The sequence below is a fragment of the Equus przewalskii genome, chromosome 3 (assembly GCF_037783145.1).
Source record: "Equus przewalskii isolate Varuska chromosome 3, EquPr2, whole genome shotgun sequence".
NCBI classification, from domain to species: domain Eukaryota; kingdom Metazoa; phylum Chordata; class Mammalia; order Perissodactyla; family Equidae; genus Equus; species Equus przewalskii.
In genome coordinates this window covers 17,665,839-17,688,230 of record NC_091833.1, presented here as the reverse complement: position 1 = coordinate 17,688,230, position 22,392 = coordinate 17,665,839, and the positions used below count along the sequence as shown (strand labels likewise).

At 45.3% G+C, this 22,392-nt stretch overlaps 2 protein-coding genes across 12 annotated transcripts in view; one reads left to right on the top strand and one right to left on the bottom strand.

Annotated features, from left to right (window-relative positions):
* Positions 1-27: 27 nt before the first annotated feature.
* Positions 28-22,392, bottom strand: part of LRRC36 (leucine rich repeat containing 36) — a 66,805-nt gene continuing 44,440 nt past the window's right edge. For 3 of the 5 annotated variants that reach the window (XM_070612125.1, XM_070612127.1, XM_070612128.1), the window contains 7 exons: positions 19,863-20,152; positions 16,671-16,836; positions 15,552-15,697; positions 14,622-14,745; positions 11,316-11,430; positions 8,983-9,149; positions 28-972 (listed from right to left, as the gene is read on the bottom strand). In XM_070612125.1, the coding sequence (XP_070468226.1) occupies positions 965-972; positions 8,983-9,149; positions 11,316-11,430; positions 14,622-14,745; positions 15,552-15,697; positions 16,671-16,836; positions 19,863-20,152 (1,016 nt within the window). In that variant the 3' untranslated portion in view covers positions 28-964. Of the gene's footprint in view, positions 973-8,811; positions 9,150-11,315; positions 11,431-14,621; positions 14,746-15,551; positions 15,698-16,670; positions 16,837-19,862; positions 20,153-22,392 lie in introns of those variants that run through there. The other 2 variants (XM_070612124.1, XM_070612126.1) reach the window with 1 other exon arrangement.
* On the top strand, positions 796-4,449 carry TPPP3 (tubulin polymerization promoting protein family member 3). Of its 7 annotated transcripts, none has more exons than XM_070612176.1 (6): positions 796-935; positions 1,248-1,308; positions 3,169-3,234; positions 3,313-3,506; positions 3,621-3,774; positions 3,890-4,449. In XM_070612176.1, the coding sequence occupies exons 4-6, from the start codon at positions 3,319-3,321 to the stop codon at positions 4,076-4,078; spliced, it is 531 nt and encodes a 176-aa protein (XP_070468277.1). In that variant the 5' UTR covers positions 796-935; positions 1,248-1,308; positions 3,169-3,234; positions 3,313-3,318; the 3' UTR covers positions 4,079-4,449. The 7 variants fall into 7 exon arrangements, with proteins under 7 accessions (XP_070468277.1, XP_070468276.1, XP_008507580.2 ...); XM_008509335.2 differs by having other exon boundaries at positions 802-935; positions 3,123-3,234; XM_008509343.2 differs by having other exon boundaries at positions 802-935; positions 1,248-1,312.

The window sequence follows — 22,392 nt, the reverse complement described above, 5'->3', positions numbered from 1 at the left end:
ATGGAGGTACACGAGGACCCGAGGTGCTCAGGTACGGGGCTCCTGGTTAGGAAAGGTCCTGGAAGGCTGCCTGGAGGAGCACTTGAAGACAGAGTTTGAGCTTGGAGACATAAGGGGAAACACACTTTGGGCTCCCGGGAGGCAGCAGCGAGAGCACAGACTGCGAGGGCAACACCGGGATGGAGTGGGAATAGAGGAGGACGCAGACCCGGGAGGTCCAGGAGCTTTTCCCTGGCGGCAGGATCGCCGTGGGTATACCAGGCTTCTGGGGTTAGGCACTCGTGATTTGCTCATTGTACCTTCTCTCCCCCAGTGCTCCAGAGTTGTGACCTGGGGATGCCACACGTTCATTGGAGACCTGTGATCTTGAGCCAGCTCTAGACCCTACTGTCACTGAGGGAAGGGATTTTCCTGCTCCTCTCTGTCCCCGCCCCCCCTCCCCGCCAGCTCCCCAAAAGCCTTCGGTTGCGGCTCTGGGAAGCTGGATCCCCTGGAGGTGGGGGTCTGCTTTGGACTTTGGGCGGTGCCTAGGATAGGGGGCTCTTTTCTCGTTAGGGGGTCCATCCAAGGACGTCCAGAACTGCAGAGAGCTGGTCTCAGCCGCGAAGGCCGCAGAGCAGCCCTGAGAGCAGCGCGATGAGTTTATCACAGCAGCTCCGCCCCCGCGGAGCGTGGAGAGGGTGGGGTCCGGTGGGTGGAGCCAGCGTGACCTTGGTTACTCTCCCGCCGAGACAGCCCCGGGGGTGGGACTGGCCGTCTCTATGGAGACCGAGAAACAGGGGATAATACGGTGGAACCGCCCGGGCTGCAGTCCCGCCCCAGAGCCGGCAGGGAGCAGAGCTGCGGAGCCGCCTGGTCTCCAGCGTCCGTCGGTCCATTCTTTTCGTCCTGTCCGTCGAACGCGCATTGCAGGAGCAGCCACGAAGTAGAAGCCGGTAGGAGACCCCGGCGCCGACCACCCTAATCAGTATCCTGCACAATAAGGAAGCGGGTGGGGTGGGAGCAGCCTGGAAGGGGTCCCAACCTCGGATGGTACCGAGCTGAGGACGCCAGCTGAGCGGCCCTGCCCTGGGCCCAAGCGTTCCACCCCCACCCCCACCTCCTTGTCCGGCTGATTGATGACTCCAGCTGTCCCAGCGGGAGCGAGCGGGTGGCCCCAGTTCACGGGCCTGGCCGCTCCATCCATGGCCTGCGACCTGGTGCCACTTGATCAGCCCCCAGATTATCAAAAATCCATCTTCCCACAGACAGGAGTGAGCACTGGATGCAGGATCCTGCCAGTCCCCTGGGACATGCATCCTGTGGCATGCAAGTACACCTGGACTTTACCCTTGATGAACCAAGGGCTGGGTCTCCTGGTCCCTGGTGGGAGGTTGCAGTGTAGGGAAGGGGAAGCAGAGTACAAGGTGGTCTGGGATTGTGGGCCCACAGAGTCGCTACAGTGTAGGAGCTGTGGGTGCTCCCAGTCTCAGAAACTGCAACTTAGGGATGGGTGAGTGTGGTCACTGGGGGAGAGTTTTCAGTGTTAAGGCCAGCAGTAGTGGAAGGGGGGTAGTCGGGCAGGGGCTTAGGCTGTGGTCACTGGAGGCGCTAGCATATAAGGCGGAGATAGAAGATGATTCTGAGGACATGACTGAGGGTGTGGTCAGGAGGCTGCAATGGAGGAGGTGGGTGTGCTCAGCATGGTACCTGGGAGTCTGGAAATGCAAGTCTGTGTGTGTGGACACTTGGGGGCTTCAGTGCAGGGCTGAGAGTATAGCCAGAAGGCTGTGGGTGTGTGGACACAGGGGGTGTGTGGGGCTGTGGTCAGGGGCTGCAGGTGTGTGGAGAGGGGGAGAGTTGTGAGGCTCTGGTCGGGGCTGTGAGTGTGTGGATAGAAGTGGCTGCAGTGCAGCCCTGAGGGTGTGGTCAGGGAGGCCTCAGTACAAGGCTGTATTACATGGAGGGAGTTTCAGTGCAGGGCTTCGAGTGTGGTCAGGGGACTGCAGTGGGGGCTTTGGGGTGTGGGGGGTATCCTATAGTGCAGAGCTGACGGAATTATTGGGGGGCCTCAGTACAGGGCTGTTAGTATATGAGTGTGGGGTGCATGCTGAGGGAATGGTCTTGGCCCTCAGTCCCAGAGCTGCAGGTGTGGTCAGAGGATTGCAGTGGGGGCTGTGGGTGGGGGGGCACTTCACTGCAGGGCTGTGGGTGTGGTCAGGGAGGTCTGAGTACCAGGTTAAGGGTGTGGTCAGGAGGAATAAGGGTGTGGAGGGCCAGGGCTGAGCGCATACAGCTGTGGGAGTGTGGACTGGCATGGCAGTGCTCAGGGTGTGGCCGGGGTCCTCCATGGAGGGCTGAAGGTGCAGACACTGGGGAAGTGTGCTTCAGTGCAGGGCGTAGGTGTGAGGATTACAGAGCAAGGCCACAGTCCCTGAGCACTGCCCTCACCAACATGCCTCTGGGGGCTCATAATTCTACAACCCCCACCCAGGCTAGCCCCCTAATCTCCTGTTCCTCCTAAACTTCATAGACTGGGAGGTTACAGCCCCAATGGTTGGCAAGGGGCCAGAAAGCCATGGTTGTGCCCTAGGCACTGGGAGTGCTGGTGTGCCCCACCCCTGGGCCCCTGTTCCCCAGCCCAGCCCAGCCAAGCAACACTGGGAGCTTCTCCCTGAGCCGCCCTGACACCATCCTGCCCTTAGCAACATCTCCAAGCAGCACCACCCTCCCTTAGCAACTGTCTCCAAGCTTCACAAACTGTGGCGAGGCCAGCCTCAAGTTCCCGCTCCCCTCATGTTTTTGTTTAACAGCAAATAGTAACAAGGTCCCTGCTGGGCCAGCTGCACCCCTGCCTAGGGCATACACCCCTGCCTGTGCTCTGGCTTCCTTCTCAGCCTAGGCTGGATCTGGCTGGGTCCTCATGACCCTGACCTACTCTGCCACCCTCACTTCCACCCAAGCAGGCCTTGTGCCAGGGTCAGACAAAGCCATGGCCCCAGCTGCTGCCCTCACAGTCTTTCTGGACAGTGCCACTCTGTTCCCAGCCTGGTGTGGGCATCATGATTTCATCTTCTGAACTCCACTCAGAGCCAAGGCTGGCATGAAGTGACAGGACCTTTCCTCTTGGGGCTCTTCCCCAGGCTTCTGGCACCCAGGGAGACACTGAGTGTTGGCTCCTCTCCCCAGGCTCCGTCTCCAACTCTGAGGATATGTGGCAGAAGTGCCCACAACTCAGACCTTGCAGGTTTTGAGGTAGAGGCAGTGATGTCTGGTGCCTTGGGGATGGGAGGGGCAGCTTGACTGAGAGATGACCGAGGTGGGTCCCTACAGGGTGGCATGGCAGCGAGCACAGATGTGGCTGGACTGGAGGAAAGCTTCCGCAAGTTTGCCATCCACGGTGACCCCAAGGCCAGTGGGCAAGAGATGAATGGCAAGAACTGGGCCAAGCTGTGCAAGGACTGCAAGGTGGCTGATGGAAAGGCCGTGACAGGGACTGATGTCGACATCGTCTTCTCCAAAGTCAAGTGAGCCCCAGGCAGTCTCTGCTTCTCATGTTCCCAGAAGGTGGGGAATTGGGGGGCTGGAACCAGGGGGATATGGAGAAGGGAGAAAACTCATGGTGCTCACATATCTGGCAGGGGGAAGTCGGCTCGGGTCATTAACTATGAGGAGTTCAAGAAGGCCCTAGAAGAGCTGGCAACCAAGCGATTCAAGGGGAAGAGCAAGGAGGAGGCTTTCGATGCCATCTGCCAGCTGGTGGCAGGCAAGGAACCAGCCAATGTGGGCGTCACTGTAAGTGCCTTGCTGGTCTTGGGAGGCTACTGAGGGGAACGTGGGGAATTTTGGTCGGGGGTGGAAGGGCTGGGCTCTCTAACCCGGTGCCCCTGGGGGAACTCTGTCCAAACAGAAAGCAAAAACAGGGGGTGCTGTGGAACGGCTGACCGACACCAGCAAGTACACAGGCTCCCACAAGGAGCGCTTTGATGAGAGCGGCAAGGGCAAGGGCATTGCTGGGCGGCAGGACAACCTGGATGACAGTGGCTATGTGAGTGCCTACAAGAATGCAGGCACCTATGATGCCAAGGTGAAGAAGTGAGGCCTGGGAAGGCCCCCCAGCGCGGCTGCCCCCGCCAGAGGCTCAGGCCTGGGCCTAAGGGACATGTGGAGCAAGAGAGCCCGGTCCCCTTCCTGCTGGACCTGCCACCCAGCGCTTCCTGCACAGCCCCACAGGGCCAGCCCACCAGGCCTCTGACCCAGACTGCTCTGCATCCCCTTCCCCTTCCTCTTTCCTCCCTGACTTCTGTCCTTTTGTCCGTCTGGGGAGAGTCTGTGCCTATAGCCTCACCGCCTGAACCTAGCCCTGGGCGTGGCTAACCCCTGCCTGCTTGCCTCATATTTAAGCTGCTGCTCTGGCCAAGTGCCTAATTCTTACCTAGACCTCAATAAAGATAGCTTTTTTTACCAGTATAGCCTGGTCATGTATATGATGACAGGGGTAATGACATTCACACCCCACTGACCCCTCAGAGTCGTCACCCCCCTGCGTGTCACACTCTGCTGATCCTTCCACTGGAAGCCTTGCCCAGAAAAAGACACACATCAGGCCCCTTCCATCAACACAGAGCCAGGATGCCTGAAGATGCTCCTGAGGGAAATCCAAAGCCTGTTACCTCAGCCCTGACCCAGAGTCCTAACAGCACAGCTTGCCTTCCTGCAGTTCGGATGTCAGTCTTGGCCTCTCCACTTTTACAGCAGGAGGAGGGATAAGACAGCAGACTTGGCTTGGGCCAAGCATTGGCAGGGACCCAGTGCCAGGCCTCGGCTCTAAGACTACTGACAGGCCCCAGCTCCAGGGGGCTACCAAGGCGAGTCATCTGAGGCTCCAGCTCAGAATATCAGAAAACGCAGGACCAGGAAGAACCTCAGAGAATACATAGTACAACTCCCTCATTTTATAGCTGAGGAAACTGAGGCCCAAAGAGTGAAGGGGTTTCTTCAGAATAGAGGCCAGAACCATGCCTCTTGCCTCCCAGGCCAGGCTCTTTCTAACACAGCAAGCCCCAACACGATTTCCAAAACTGGGGCTGGATGGCCAGTGATAGAGCCTGGCACCCAACACTAGCCTTTGGCAGGTGAACAGGGCGTCCAACAGTGAAGGGGCCTCTTCTTGCTGATTCCCTTCCATCTGTTCAATATCATGGGTTGGGAGGAAGGTATGGGCTTCTCTGGTCCTGGGAACTCCTGGGAGTTTCTGGATCAACCTTTTCTCCTCTCTGAGGCTCTGGGTATTAGGCTAGAGCTATTCCCAAGCCCAAGGCTTTGGGACCAACTCTCCTCCTTTCCTACTGACAAGCAGGCTGGATGGGATTTAAGGCCTGCTTAGGAGAGGGCAGCTACCACGGGTGCTAGAAAAGGCTTAAAAGGCACATGCTTATAAATATCTTCTTTCCTGCCCCCAGATAACAAGGTAAGGCAGCACAACTGTTTATTTCCTCATCCCACAGGCTCTTCTGGAATGTTCCTGCCCCAGGTGGCCCCAGAGTCCTTTAAGCCCAAATTCACTTGGAGTGGAGGTATAGAGGAATAGTGTGGCTCGGGACAGGGATGCTGAGGAGGTGAGGTGGGAATAAGAGGGTAGAGATCAGCATTGGCCACAGCAGAGCCTTGCCTAACAGCTGACAGCTGTGGGCTCCTCCTGACTCTGCTGACTATATCACCTTGCACTGCCCAGGGAAGAATTTCAGAGAGCTCTACCTCTCCTACCAGCAATCAGTAAGAGGAACGATTCCTCCAACCTTGAGGAATTTGTTTAAATTGCAAGCTTACTTAAATGAGCATAATAGGAGTGAAACTCAAATCCTTCTGGCTTTCACTTACTTAAAATATCCTCAGAGTGAAAAAAATTTAAATGTATTGCAAATTGGTCCAGGATATTAAGCCATTAAGCTGCAAGTGAGAGTACCATCCAATGTGTAGGGGAGCAGTGGCTCAGCCCCCTGTGACTAGCCACATGTCTTAGAGGAACCCGGAGAGAGAACTGGGTGAGCCCCAAAACTCCACCTCATAAGATAAAGCCCCCTCTTCTTCCTGAAAGTGGTTATGGAGCCTGAGGGAAATCAAGGCCTGTGCAGAGCCAGGAAGACCCTTAAAGACTGATGGGTCTAGCAGAATGTGGTACATGGCAGCAGCTGACCAAACAATGCCAGTTTAGGCCTTCAGTTATCACTGCTCTACCCTCCGTAGCCTCCTCATGGTAGAAAACCAGGTGGGCAAGGAAAAGAGGTTAGGAGGGATAGAGTCATTAAACCCTCTCTGTATAGCTGGCAGGAAGGCCAAACCTGTCAGAGTGGCCCCGCCCTCCTTTTGGGCACAGAACTTCCCTGAGGGCCCAGTCTCCATCCCAGCCCTGCTTCTTTCCTTCTCTCAGGAAGTGGGAGTGTCAGGCCTCAGGTAAGGAATTCCTCTCCACTTGTTTTCCACTTGCTTCAGGGGCCTTCTACCTCCGTGTTGAGCCCACTTAGCTGCATAGGGCAACAACTCTTTGGCCCTTCCCTAACGTCACCAATCCCTACCCCTGCCCTCTGGACCAAGGGCCACACAGGGAAAATCACAGAGTCGACTTCCCCAGGAGTGGCCAGCAACCCCTAGAGAGGTGCCTTGCCTGGGACAGTGACAATAGAAAATCAGGTAGAAGGTGACTCAGTCTGGGTCAGGCACTTTGCTTCTCCTTAGAGGTACCCCGAATAGGTTCAGGGACCAGCATTATCAGATGTTCATAGGGGAAGGAGGGGAGGGCTGGAGTTGTAGAAAGAAGTGCATTATTTCTCCCCCAATGGTCTATTCAATAAGTTGGCCTGTGCACTGGGCTGGGACTCTGAAATATGACAACTCAGGGCTGCAAGGCTACTGGCTGAGGCTACCCTTCCTGTGCAAGGCTTAGGCTCTTTGGAGGCCTAGGCTCACTGAGCCTTAAAGGCTCCATGGGGCCAAGACAGGCCCAGGAAAGTAGGGGTGGGGGGACTGTTTTTACCAACATTTCCACAGAGCAAGAGCTCACTCTAGCTCCCTCAGAGCCATGCAGCTCAAAGAAACTTATGGCTCCTCTGTACATCCTCCTTTTGGGAACCCACGTAAAATCCAGAAGTCTGTGGATTTTATTTATAGCTTGGAAATGTGTGATCTTGGTTGTGATCTTCATGTCTCATTATTATGGCAATAGCTCTCCTTCCCTGCACAGCACCTGGGTCAGGGGAGCAAAGAAGTGTCTAATCTTTCTGCCTGCCTCTCTCTCTGACATGACCCTGAAGATAAAGAGAAGTACAACATAGCATTAAGTCGTCAGTCCTTTCCCCTCTACACACTCTCTGGTAACATTAGCTACCTGGGGGACTCTGAAGCAGAGACATACCTAAAGCCACTTTCATTATCTTTTCCCATTGATTTTTAAATGCCCAATCAATCAGGATTAAAGAAAGATTGTGCTTCATGTCTGAAATACAGGGTACTTATGTGTAAAGTGGATGCTGAGCCCAAAGCTAACATTCAGAAGCTGCATCTCTGGTCTGGCCTGCACCAGCCTTCTCTCTCATCTCTTCAGCTCCTCTCTGGTTGTCCCCACTCTACAAGGCTGTCAATCCATTCTTCTTACAGAGAAAGCTTCTCAAACACAAATGTTCCACTCCTCTGCCTTCCCAATCTAAAATCTTCAAGGAGCTGTGCAATCTAGCTCCTGCTTATCTCCTCTCAGCCCCTCAGTTCCCTGAACTGACCATGTTCCCTCCCATTTCATGGCCTTTGCACATGCTGTTTCTCTCTGCAGCTCTCCCCATTGCCTCTGTCCTTGGCTGTATCCTTTGCCTAGTTACCTCCTATTCATTCTTCAGGTCTCAGTTGAAAGATCATTTCTTTTTTTTTTTTAAGATTTTATTTTTTCCTTTTTCTCCCCAAAGCCCCTGGTACATAGTTGTATATTTTTAGTTGTGGGTCCTTCTAGTTGTGGCATGTGGGATGGCACCTCAGCACGGCTTGATGAGCGGTGCCATGTGTGTGCCCAGGATCCGAACCAGCGAAACCCCAGGCCACCGAAGCAGAGAGCACGAACTTAACTACTTGGCCACAGGGCTGGCCCTGAAAGATCATTTCTTTAGGGGGCATTTTTCTGCACCACACCTTCCAAGCTAGGATTATCTACTGTCACGGCACCATCACTCACATCTTCCCTGCCCTGTGATCCTTCGGGGGCTCCAGACTCTTCTATTCTGCACTCTTGGCCTAGGAGGCTCTGCATCCCCTCTACCTGCTACCATTGTACTCATTCTACATATTTCCACTCAAATGAGTCCTCACTGATGCCTTCTCCAATTCCCCAGAGTAGGAATCAACTGCTTTCTCTCTCTTTCCAGGGTATCTTTAGGCTTTTATTTAGATATGTTTAGTACCAATGCCAAGTTTGAGCTCCATCACACAAGTTTGTGCTTTTCTCCCTGACTAAATTGTTGGCTGCTCCAGGGCAGACATCAGACCTTGTCACCTTTTCACTATGGTGGGAAGAAACTCAAAACATGTTTGATGAACCAATCTATATGGATTCACTGAAATTCTAACACAAAACACACCCAGCCATGGATGTTCTTTTTAAACCTCCTACCACAGAATTTCAAGTGATACTTGGGAAAAATGTCTAGTGTTTTTTCCTTTTTGACATTTTCAGCCAAATGTTTCTATGTGACATGATGCCTAGGACTAAGTGCCAACTATATCTGTGGGCAGAAGAAAAGAATGACTTGATGGGAGGAGAAAGAAATAAAAAGAAGGACCAATACACTGTAATCAGAATAAGATTTTTTTTCTTAATCTTGTGAGTAAATACCACCATATTGGTGGAAATGACACTGAGAGGCCCCTGGGGCCAAGAGGGAAGCTATAGAGAAGGTGTTCAGTACTAGCTCCATAAACTAGGCTCTGGGACAGAATCTGAGACGCTCTGTATTAGATACTGACCCGTGTCATGTGCCACTGGTGAGGAGGAAGACAGCGTGCTTTTCCCAAAGGGTGACGATCTTCCCAAGTGATGACTCTTCTCAGGAGGCAGGAGTGCTTTCCCAGAATAACCTTTTTGCTCTTTATTCAGCTGCTGCAGCAGATACTCATTAGTTACCACCAGGGATCTAAGGCAGAGGGGGAAAAGGCAGTCATGAATCATAAAAGCAAAGTAGATGCCATTAAGACCTGAAATGTTTGCTAAAGACAAATGTAAAGTGAAGTAACATCTTTAAATAGAACGAACTGTCCGATTTATGAGTGGGTTATTTTAAAAGCAGGCAGACAGTTTCTTTCTTCATTACAGTTCTGTTTGATTATGTTCCAGACTGAATGTAGCAATAACATAGTTCACATTTCGTATGGTGATTGTTCTGTTCTTTCCAAAGCACTTTCATGAGGAGGTGAGTAGAAGCACTGGGAGATTGACACCTGACCAGGCCTTCAATTTTTATCCCCAAATCTTAACTTCTACTTCTTCTAAACTATCCTGCCTCTGCAGTTAACTAGTGGTGCTAGTTAGGACTGTGTTCTTGGACTCTGTATTACCATGTAACGTTGAAAGCCATCAGAGACTGGCCAAGAAAAAAAAAATGATGCATGCACAATGCTATTCACTGCAACTCTCTCTGTAATGGCAAAATACAGTCAACGTAAATGTTCCTCAATAGAGGACTAGCTAAACAAACACACAGTGGAGTCCTACACAGTTATAAAAAGGAATGAGAACTAACTCCATACACCACTGTGAACTGATTTCTAAGATACAATGTTAAAGCAACATTATGCCTCTTTTTATATAATAGAAGGAGAATACAAATACACACCCACACCTACAGTGGAAGGCTAGTGGGAGGGAAGGAAAGGATATAGGAGACAGGTAAAGAAGCTAGATTTGTCTGAATTTATCTTATTTTGTAGATTTGACTTTGAGACCATGTAAATGTTTTACATAATTATAAAACAAGATTAAATAAATATAATAAAAAATTTCCCTATGTATCAAAAGCAAAATGAAACAAATTGAACCTGAATTGATGGTTTAACAACACACAAGAGAATTATTTCAAGTTACTTTAAAATATAGTGATTTGACTGTACGTCTCTAAAGAGATATACCCTAATGTTCTCAAAGCGTGGTTCCCGGACTAGCAGCAACAGCAGCATCTGGAAACTTACTAGAAATGCAGATTCTCAGTTCCCAACCCAGATCCGCTGAATCAGAAACTCTCGGGGTGGGGCCCAGCAATCTGCATTTCAACAAGTTTTTCAGGTGATTCTGATGCACACCCGAGTTCGAGAACCCTGACTTTATGCTACTTGCTCTACTTTTGTATAGGTTTGAAATAATTAAAATGAAAAATTTAGAAAAAGCCATCCAGAATGGGTCTGAGTCTAATCCGCTGAATATGAAGCTATTATAAGGAAAATCAGGAAGTGAAGTTGGGGGCTGAAGGTTTGGGGATGGGGTTCTTGTATTTAAACTTCACTGCAAGACCTAGCAAAGGTGTTTGACAAATCAGTGTCAAGGGCTTCTCTAAATGAACCAATAGTCTCGAGGCCCCTTCTGAATTGTCTAGCCTGCATCCTGAGGGTACTATTCTTTGAAGAGGCGGATGCTATTGGGCTCCTCTGAAGGGGACACGAACATTGAATTCTTTCCTTATCACTCTAAGCGCTCAACGTCTCTTCTGTGACCAGTAGCAGGCAGGCATTTTCCAGAAAAGCCACATGGCTGATTTTAGGGGCACATAGTGACCAGGGAAAGCTAGCTGACTCAAACAAGCGTCCTGTTGGACTCAGTGAGAAACTACTTATTATTGAGGTATTGCAACCCACGAATGCCAGCAAAGACATCTAGTCCCATTTGTCCTGGAAAGCAGTACTTTGATCCCTGAGCTAACTGTCCTGTCTGTGTTACACACAGAATGGAATTAATTTGAAAAGTATATAGGGGCCAGCCTGGTGGCATAGTGGTTAAGTTCGCATGCTCCGTTTTGGTGGCCCAGGGTTTGCAGGTTCAGATCCTGGGTGCGGACTTACACACTGCTCATCAAGCCATACTGTCTTGGCGTCCCATATACAAAGTAGAGGAAGACTGGCATAGATGCTAGCTCAGCGACCATCTTCCTCAAGCAAAACGAAAAAGATTAGCAACAGATGTTAGTTCAGGGCCAATCTTCCCCGCAAAAGAAAAGAAAAGTATATAGATATTAACTTGCCAACTAAAACAAAGGTGATAAAGGAAAGTAAACATCTGCTTCCAGAAGCCAGCTGGATAGACCCACTCCTACCTCTGACTTTCATGGAGAAGGGCCACTGTCTCCTCCAGCTTTTTCAGCTGGGCAAGCTCCTGGTGCAGGCAAGTCACCTGCATGTTCAGCTGTTGGTTTTTGCGTAGAAGATCATCTAAAAAAGGTAGAGTAGTCAGAGTTGTGCAGGATTCCCACTGGCTGGTGTTTGAGCAGCTTAGGTAGTCAGGCAGACATCTTGAAGAATTGGGGGCCCCAGTGCGCCCACCACCACACTCCAATCACCATTCCCTCCCTTAGAGATAGCAGATATGGTGGCAAGAATACGGGGTTTAGCAACAGGGAGATCTGAATTAAAATTCAACCACTTAATATTTGCACATTAGCTCATTTTTCTGTTTCACTAGACCTAATAACCCTGCCCCATAGCACTGTTAGAAGGATTCATTAAGACACCCGTCCTCACTTAGCACGGGCAGTCAACAAAGGTTAGGTCTCTTTGTATCTCCATTTTAGTTTGTGAATGTATGTCCTTCACTCTCTATGAAGTACTGAAAACATCTGCAACTGTGTCTGGCACATAGTAATAGCTCAATGAGTGCTTGCAGAAACTGAATTTGTAGCCAAGATACTCATACCTACTTCCCCAAATACGTTACCACTGCCTGCAATAACGAGGCAGGTAAAGACACAGAAACTTTGGTGCTAAGGAAGTAAGTCTTCTAGAACAGGACTTCTTCAACTTTAGTATGCTTACGAATCATCTGGAGATCTTGTTAAAAAAAGGATTCAGATTCAGTAGGTCTGAGGTGAGGCCCAATATTGTACATGTCTAACAAGCTCCCAGGTGACGCTAATGTTGCTGATCTGTGCATCACACTTTGAGTAGCAAGGTTCTAGAAGGTGGAAAATAGGGCTGCAACAGCGGTATTTATCACTGGTAAGTTGATTGAAAGTAGGTATCTAATGAACAAACACCTACTTATTTTCAGAATAGGTAAGCAGAGATGCCTTGATTATTCAGGCATTATCTGTTGTAAGAATCAGATAGTGATGAGATTCAACTCTGGAAATTCAGTGTTGACTTCAAATCAACCTTCTCGTATAAATCCAAACATCCATAACGTTTGCTTAGGGGTGGTAAGCTAGAGGTTTAAAGTCAAGGGTAGACTTTATCTAAAATACTATCCTAAATTATGCCAATAATAAAGCAGTATGAATCAAGACTTCAATGGGATATTATTTTTCACTTATCACAATGGCAAAAAGTAAAAAAATACCAAGTGTGGACAAGGGTGGAGTGAAAAGGGCATTCAAATATACTCATTGATGATGTGAGTGTAAACTGAAACAACCTTTCTTAGGAGTGATTTGGCAATGTGTAACAAAAGACTCAAAAATGACCACATCTGGGGCTGGCCCGGTAGCGCAGAGGTTAAGTTCACACGTTCTGCTTCTTAGCGGCCCGGGGTTCACCAGTTTGGATCCTGGGTGTGGACACAGCACTGCTTGGCACGCCATACTGTGGTAGGCATCCCACATATAAAGTAGAGGAAGATGGGCATGGGTGTTAGCTCAGGGCCAGGCTTCCTCAGTAAAAAGAAGAAGACTGGTAGTAGTTAGCTCAGGGATATAATCTTCCTCAAAAAAAAAAAAAAAAAGACCACATCTTTTGACCCACTAATTCTACTTCTAGGAATGTCTCCTAGGAAAATAGTCTGAAATGTACACAAAGATTTATGTACATAGATATTAACAGCCACATTATTTATCATAGTATAAATATTAGGACTCTCGGCTCCATGAGAAGGGAAGAAAGACAATCCCAGAGAAGGATTTTCACTCTAGGGTCTTTTTTTCCATTTCAGGTTTTTTTTTTTTTTTTTTTAAGATTTTATTTTTTCCTTTTTCTCCCCAAAGCCCCCCCGGTACATAGTTGTGTATTCTTCGTTGTGGGTTCTTCTAGCTGTGGCATGTGGGACGCTGCCTCAGCGTGGTCCGATGAGCAGTGCCATGTCCGCGCCCAGGATTCGAACCAACGAAACACTGGGCCGCCTGCAGCGGAGCGCGCGAACTTAACCACTCGGCCACGGGGCCAGCCCCCATTTCAGGTTTTTTTAATGTTTGGAAATTCTTTAGAATTATTGGGGCCGGCCCGGTGGCACAGTGGTTAAGTTTGCACGTTCCGTTCTCGGCGACCCAGGGTTCACTGGTTCAGATCCTGGGTGCAGACATGGCACCGCTTGGCATGCCATGCTGTGGTAGGCATCCCACATATAAAGCAGAGGAAGATGGGCATGGATGTTAGCTCAGGGCCAATCTTCCTCAGCAAAAAGAGGAGGATTAGCAGTAGTTAGCTCAGAGCTAATCTTCCTCAAAAAAAAAAGCAGAATTATTTATAATATGATAAATAATAGGAGCTTTATCTATAATAGCTAACATTAAAAACGACTATATAGAGGACTAGATAGATAAATATGGTATAATTATGTAATATCATAGGAAATGCCTGTACTATTAAATTAATAACATTAAGATATAGAAATCAGATTGGCCTAGAGTGAAGAGTTGGGGAAACTGACTGCTCAAGGGTCTGAGGGAACTTTCTGGAGTAAAGAAATGTTCTGTATTTTGTTAGGGATGGAATTAAATGAGTGTATATTTTTGTCAAAACTTATCAAACTTAAAATGTATGCATTTTGTTGTATATAAACTTTTTTCAAAAACTCAAGACACGAATTTTAATTTTGAGTTAAAAATATATGTTTAGGCTTATGGTGAAAGAAACTATACCAAAATACTAATGGTAGTCATTGCTGTGTCATGGGGTAATATTTTCTTCGTACTTTTCAAACTTTCTATAAAGAACACAATCTTCTTCTATAATCAGAAAAATCAAGTGTCATTCTCAAAAATAATGACAATAAGGGGCTGGCCCCGTGGCCGAGTGGTTAAGTCCGCACGCTCCGCTGCAGGCAGCCCAGTGTTTCGTTGGTTCGAATCCTGGGCGCGGACATGGCACTGCTCATCAAACCACGCTGAGGCGGCGTCCCACATGCCACAACTAGAAGGACCCACAACGAAGAATGGGCTTTGGGGAGAAAAAGGAAAAAAATAAAATCTTTAAAAAAAAAATAATAATGACAATAATAACTAACATTTGTACTTGCTTTACACTGACAAAGAGCTTCATCTGGTAACTCAAGCCACCTGCATACTCTCTGAGGCAAGATGACTGTTTCCATTTAGGAAGCCATGTGAGCTCTAGAAGATGAAGCTTATTAAATGGGTCATGTGTAAACAAACAGTTGTCTTGGGACACACCACATGTTGCTTTCCTGAACTTACCGTAAGTGTGGGACTGGTGCCCACTCACAATTGAGGTGGCAGCACCTTCCTCCAACTGCTGGACTTTTTCTGACAAAATAAGGTTTTCCTCCAGCACTCTGACCAGTTTTTGCTTCAAACTTTCCTTTAGATCAGAAAACAAATACAAATGTATTAAGAACATGAAATTCTGAGGAGTGTTTTTGGAAGACTGAAAGAATCCTTCCTCTGTTTAGTGATAAACTGAATGGAGGTCAGCATCTCACTGATTTTCTCACTAGAATTTTAATTCATTGGTAAACATAGCTCAAGTGCAGCCAGTTTATCACATGGAGTTGCAATCTTTCCTGTGAATTACCCACTACTCTTGCAGAACAAGTGGACGTTTTGACAAATGGCCAGCATTCTGAGTCACCTATCTAAAGTTTCAAGAAATTGAACTTAGTGTCTGAAAATTCTTTAAATGTTAAGAAAAGGGGGAAAAAAGCCTAAGGATATGAGCCCCTCCTTCCTCTCCCAGAGCCAGCAGCCTAATATGGTAGGAATAGCCCCTGGTTCAGGGCTCTCTGCTCCATCAGAAAGGAGGAAAGACAATCCCAGAGACGTCTATCTTCCCTCATCGGAATCAAACTATAACCTTCATAACATGATTCTAAATGTTTTCACTCTAGGGTCTTTTCTTTTTTTTCTTTTTCCATTTGAAGTCTTTCTGTAGAAGTTTTGGTTTAGGGCTAGGATTGAGGAGTCATCCCTGCAGAACCTTCAAGTTGTCCCTGTCCTGGCAAGTTTTGTGTTCCAGATTTGCCCCGACTGACTTCTCTGTATTTTGGTTCAGGAACATCTAGGTGTTCATAGTGATGATGATCTTTATGGCATAGAGCTGTTCTAGTCTTGCTGCTCCATCCTTTTCTGGTAAAGGAAGAATAGGAAAGGAAGATGAGAGACGCATACCGTGTCATTAGGGACCACCTGCCCAGCCTCCTTCAGTTCCATTTCCCTCCTGTGCAAGGCTTTTGACGTGTCTTCTGGATGTGCGTGACACCACTGCTGAGAAGGAGCAGGGACTACCAAAGTCAGAAGCAAATCTCGGGCAGGACCTGCCAAAAATTTAGGTTGGGTACACGGGGCAATCTTAAAAGCTAAAGTACAGAATTTCTAGTCAATAACTACTAGCTCTGTAGTACAAATAGGGTAATCTAATATCTCCTTTTTACAGGAATTTACTGAGTGGCTGTAAGAGCTGTTTCACGATGGATAAGAAATTATATCCCACATCCTTTATGGAGAAACAAAAGCAGACCCTCGTGAGGGCAGGCTCTGTGCTAGTCTCTAGTCACTGACGACTGGCTCCTGGGCATAACTTCCTACAAAATGAGAGCAAAGGGTCAATGTGCGAAGGAAAGTAACTGGGCTAAGACTTCTTCTCTTGTCTGGCCCTTTAGAAATTAAAAAAAAAAAAGTTAAGACCAAACAACTTTAAAGTCTCTATTTTTACTTAAACTTTTACCATTGCCAAGAGCTCCTTGAATTCTTCTTCCATTAAACAACAAATAAACACATGAGAGCAACATTTGCAAAACCGTTTCCCTCCAAGTTCCTAAAAAAGAATCCCCCCAAAAGACTCCAGGTCATCTAGTCAGTCAAATTTTTCAAATCATAACATTTCAACAGGCACCTCAGAACTCTGATGATCAAACCCAATTTCTGTTGTATTTATTATTGGCACTTTCCCAAGGATCATAAAATCCTTTTGTAATCATTAACATGACCATGTTCTTTTTTACATATCACTCTACCTATTACCCAAAAACTACCAAAAAAAAATCACAAGAGGAACAAAACAATTGGTGTATGAAGGAAGAGTGCTGATTAAAAAACAAACAAACAGGGAAGCAGAAGATTATGAGAAAAATGTAGATTTGTCAATTACTGTGTTACTGAGAAATTTTGGTAAGTGACCACAAGAACAATTTTCCTTCTAAGTTAAGAGAGCTGAGTGGCTTTTATCCGAACACAGAACAGAAGCAAGGTCCGAGCCCTTCTCCAGGAACTGAGAATGCACTCACTCACCGAGAAACTTCTTGTTAATGAGGAGGGAGCCGGAGCCGTTCCAGTGCTTATCCACAAGCTCCAGGAGCTGTCTGAGGACAGTGGCCACATGGGAGGTTCTGGCAGAGATCGGGGGACTGTGGTTTCCTGGCAAACCATCCATACTGCCCAGGTCACTAGAGAGAGGCTCAAGAAAAAAACAAAAAAACCCCAACCATTTGTCACTCTTACACAATAAGAGAAGTAAAAGTGTTAACAGTAAAAAAAAAAAAAAAAAAAAAGAAAAAGAAAAAAAGAAAGAAAGATGGTTTCATCTTTCAGTTTGATTTGAATAGAATATTATTCATGTCCAAGGTAAGTACAATAATATATTCAAGGATAATTTCAAAGGTAACAGTACCTTCTATCATAATTTTCTGTAGAGATTTTCAGAAGAAAACAAAAAATGTTTTGACACCTACATCTATGGTTCAATACATTATGTTATGTAATATGGAAAGATTAAACTGCAGAACGTTTTTTAAAGTATTATATATCATAAAATAAAATGGGGGCAATTTAATAAAAATTATAACTCATAATAAGCTTATATTTAATATATTAATATTAACTGTTATTGTTGGACCCAGTACTAAAGATACCTTTTATTCAGTAAGAATCTTATATATACAGATGTATAGGTAGATCTAGCCAATAAAATTCACAACTGTGTTTTATTCATTCAGATATAAATGAATAAATATGTAGACATATATATATATAATATCTGAATTTTACTGGATAGATCTATTTACCAATCTTTTGGGTCTCATGGACTTCAAGAAAGCAGATATGTATTAAAAGTAAATTATTTCTCAATTTTGGCTCCTTTGATATAAAAAACTATAGATGATTAATTAGCTAATGCTGTCATATCTGACAACCATGAAGCAGAACAAAAACAGCAATATTTATGACTTGAGTCACACATGTAGCCTATGATTAATAGGGAAAGGCATTACAAATGGGATAAACATTTATTCAACAGATGTGTATGAGCACTGATCATGTGCATTGAGAGTTCTGTATAAGAACTGTGAACATATGAAGAGGTAAGTGATGAGATTCTTTAAGAAGTTAACAACCTGACTGGGGAGAAAAGTCATAGAAAGTCTGGTTAAACAATGCCACTTTACAGGAACTTGTCAAAAATGAATATTTTCTGTCATTAGTTTTTTATGAATTGGTAATTCTGTGTCGTTTTCATTTATCACAACGTGGTGAGAGTTGGGGATAATTTTTATGAACTTTGGAACAATTTTTGACCTCTTATGAGTCTCTTAATTTTCAGCAAATTATGCCTCATGGCTTTTTTTAAAATTAATTTTTATAATTTGTCTATGATTCTAAAGTGAGTTGGTAAAAATAAATTTTCTAATCACAAATTCATGTTTAGTTTAATTTTCCATATCATGGGATTTTTTTTTTTATATATATAACTTCTTAAATGCTCTTTTTAGCTATTTTCTGGCTTATACCTTTCTGGAAACTGAACAGTGTATTTCTTTTACATTCATATTTAAGCAGCTCTTTTACAGCTTCTCATGTAAAGAAAAATAGTATCAAACAGGGAAAAAGAAATAGGAGTTTTTAAGATAGTCCAGAAAAGTACATTGAGATTTTAATTGCTATTTTAACAACATAACATGAAATTGAGGTGAAAAAATTTCCTAGAACATGTCTTATTAATGTAGCATCCCAATTATCCTAAGTGTTGCCGTACCTTCACTGTAAATACATTAACACACAGTACTTTTGCCTGGAACAATAGGCATCCAGTGGCTGAAAACGGAAAAAAAAAAAAAAAAAGGGACCAAAAAGCCAAGGAAGTATTACAAGACTGCCCCCTTTGGTGCACAAAAACTATAACTACCTCCAAAATTTTGAAAACTGAATAGAAAATATTTAAAGAGTCAAAAAAGCAAATAACAACCACCAAAAAACCCCACCACCTTGTAAACCCATGGCAATGGGCAAAAGAGATTTCCAACAACTGAAAAATAAGTGATTAGAAATAGTTGTTTTTGATCAAATCCCCTGCTTCCTTATAGGGCAGTAAATGATTAAATAAATGTTTCATATGACAAAGGATCATGGGTTCAATGGAAGAGAGAGTCCTGAGTGCTGTGGTTCCTTTAACTAAAGAGAAGGCTTCACAATGAAAGTAGGGCTTGGAGAAAAACAGATGAGAGGAGAGAGGAAGGCATGCTCCATGAAGGGATATATGCGAAGGCAGGGACAAAATTTAATAACTGAATAATAATGAAGTTCTATTGTACAACATTAACTGCTATACTATAATTTCATAAAACGAATTATATTGTATGTGTGAGAATGGTTCTTGATGTTTGGTTCCTTCTCTGAACCACGCTCAGCTAAAAATCCCTTGGATAATCTAATTCATCTTCTGCTTTCTGCAACTTTGGAAAAAAATTGGAATAATTTTAATTTCTAGACAAAAAAGCGATGCTTTTAGAAGAACGGTCATAAACAAGTTAGTCATTTGTGGCCAAAGCAAATGTGTAAACATGATAAGATTATAAACATCAATGCTGGAGCCGGCCAGGTGGTGCAGCGGTTAAGTTCGCATGTTCCACTTCAGCGGCCTGGGGTTCGCCGGTTCGGATCCCGGATGCAGACATGACACCACAGGACAAGCCATGTTGTGGTAGGCGTCCCACATATAAAGTAGAGGAAGATGGGCATGGATGTTAGCTCAGGGCCAGTCTTCCTCAGCAAAAAGAGGAAGATTGGCAACAGATGTTAGCTCAGGGCTAACTTTCCTCAAAAAACAAACAAACAAAACATCAGTGCTACAGAGATCACTCTTTGGCCAATCCTGAGCCGCTGGCAACCTCTGCATTCCTTCCTGTGGTAAACTCTGTCCACCACTTCTTATTACCAAAGTACTTCCCCACCATGTTTATGCTCTGAAAGTAGATTAGGGACCTTTTCCCCTGTGATATAAATGAGGAAACGCATCAGAAAGGGAATCACTTTCCTAATGGCAGAAAAATCACAGGCTTTGGCCTGCCAGTATTAACCTCTGGCCTCTGAAAATCCCTTTGAACCTCTATCACTCTTGGTCAGAACCACCACCACCCCTAACAGAACCTAATTCTGGAACAGGACTTGATGTGTTTCTTACACAAGCACAAACAAGCCAACACTTGCCTCGCTGCCTGTAGGATCTCTGAAACCATGCTTTGGATTCAGGGTGGCAAGGATGTTGTCCTTCCGTTTGAATCCTCTCCTCGATGGGCTTAATGATCTCTTGGTCAAACTCTCTCGGTTTTCTGAAGTCCTAGAGGGCAACAGCAGTGTCCGCAGAGAGTCTCCCAAGATAGAGTTGTTTGGGAAAGAACCACGTGCTGGTGTTAAATCAGTGAGGCTTGTGGACAACTGTTGCTCTACATTGACCAGCAGAGCAGGGTCACTGTTGAAATGGGTTGTGGCATACAGATCTGTGGAGGAAACAGGTTGGGAGATGAACCTGCCCTTCAATTCTCTCATGTTCCACTTCCATCCTTACCCTGGAGCCCAAAGGTCATAATTACCTCTCCCTAGTATACACCCTCAACACTCTGGATCCTTTCTCTTTCCGTCCACCTGACAAAACTCCAATTCTGGTTAAATCCAGCTATCCACATATTCCAAGCCTACACAGGAGCAGTGTAAAGTGGCTGGAGAACCAGCATTTCTTCTGTCTTCACTTTAAAGTCATGACCATTATCTTAACTGGGCCCTGGTACTGCCCAGCTATCCTAATACATTACTGTAGTCAATTTACTCTTCTATTTTCTGAAATGACTATTTCACATCTCTTTTCTCCTCAAAAGCCCAACACCTTTTCCTTCTCTTCCCTCCTCACTCTCAGGTACAGATCTCCTTTATTTCCCTGAGAAAAACAGAGGCAATCAAAGTAAACATCTATATGTAAACATTTACACACTAAATCTACCAACTCACCTGTATTTGTATCCATAAATATTCTGCCTTCCTTCTTATTACAATAGATGAACTGTCTGTGATTCTATCTAAGGCCAACTTCTCCACTGATGGACTAGATTCCATCTCCTCTTGACTACCTAAGGATTTTTCTTCTTGTAATTGTCCCTTTTCTCTCCTGCATCATCAATTTCCCCTCTACTGGATCATTTCCATCAGGATTTCCTTGATCTAATTGCCATTCTAGCTACGGTTCCATTTTTCTGCTCCCCTTCACCACAAAGCTCCTTGAAGGGGTCGTATGTATTCAGTAACTCTATTGCCTTTACTGCAATTCTTCCTTGAACTGACCTCAATAAGGGTTTTATTAACCTCTCATCTCCTCAAGTTGCTCATTAAAGTCTTCTGTGTTGCCAAATATCATAATCACTTCTCAGTCCCAGGCTCATGCCCTCTCTATCAAAGATATCTGATATAGTATTGATCAATCACTCCCTCCTTCTTGAAACATTTTCTTTACTTGGCTTCCAGGATATCACTCCCTCTTGAGTTTTTTTTTCTCCTATCTTCTGGCTGCTTCTTTCTTGCTTTCCACGCTGATTTCTCTTCATCTACCCAGTTTCTGATTATTGGACGGCTCAGGATCAGTCCTCAGATCTTTTTCCTATCTATATTCAATCCCCAGGTGAGATCTCAGTCAGTCTCAGTTTTAATGCCATCCATTTACTTATAGTTCCCAGCCACACCTTCTTCCCTAACTCTAGACTAATATGTCTAATTATCAAATTGACATCTCTGAGAAGTTTCAATAGGCACCTCAAACTTAAGATGTCTAAGACTAAACTCTATCTACCCTAAAACCTGTCCCTCCCATTCTTTTCCATCTTAGTAAGTGATAACTCCATTCTTCCAGTTATTCAGACTTGAAACTCGAGAGTCATCCTTGACCCTCTTTCTCTCAAATTTCACCCTCAGTGCATCATGAGGTGTTGTCTTCAGAACATACTCATAATCTGACTACTTCTCACCACCTCTACCACTATGTCTCCAGCCCCAGATACCATCATCTCATCTCTTATGTGGATTCTAACCTCTTAAATGGTATTTTTTATTTCTATTCTTGCTTCCCATTGTCTATGCTCAATCCAGCAGCCAGAATAATTCTTAAATCAGATCATGTCAATCCTCCACTACAAACTCTTCAACAGGTTCTGATCTCACCCAGAATAAAAGTCTGGCTACCTGACTTCATCTATATACTTCACCTGGCTCACTCTGCTGCAGTCACGCAGGCCTCCTCATTGTTCCTTGAACATGCCAAGCATATTCCAGCCTCGAGAACTTTGCACTTACTATTTCCACTATCTATAAAGTTCCTCCCCCAGTTAGCCACATGGCTTACACTCTCACTTCATTCAAGTCTCTACTTTTACGATACCTCATCAAAGAAGCTTTCCCTGACCATTCTATCTAAAACATCATATCCTCCTTACTACCCTCGATATCCTTATATTATTTTTCTTCACAGACCTTACCATAACCTGACATATATTTATATGTTAACTTGTTTATCATCTGTTTTACCCCATTAGAATATAAGATCCATGAAAGTACGGACTTATTTTTTACTTCTGTAAAGTGTACATGAACTTTATTTTTGTTTGCTACTTTATGTGCAGAGCTAGAATAGTATCTGGCACATAGTAGGTATTTAATAAATTTGGTTTAATAAATAAACAAATAACTGAAGAGTGGT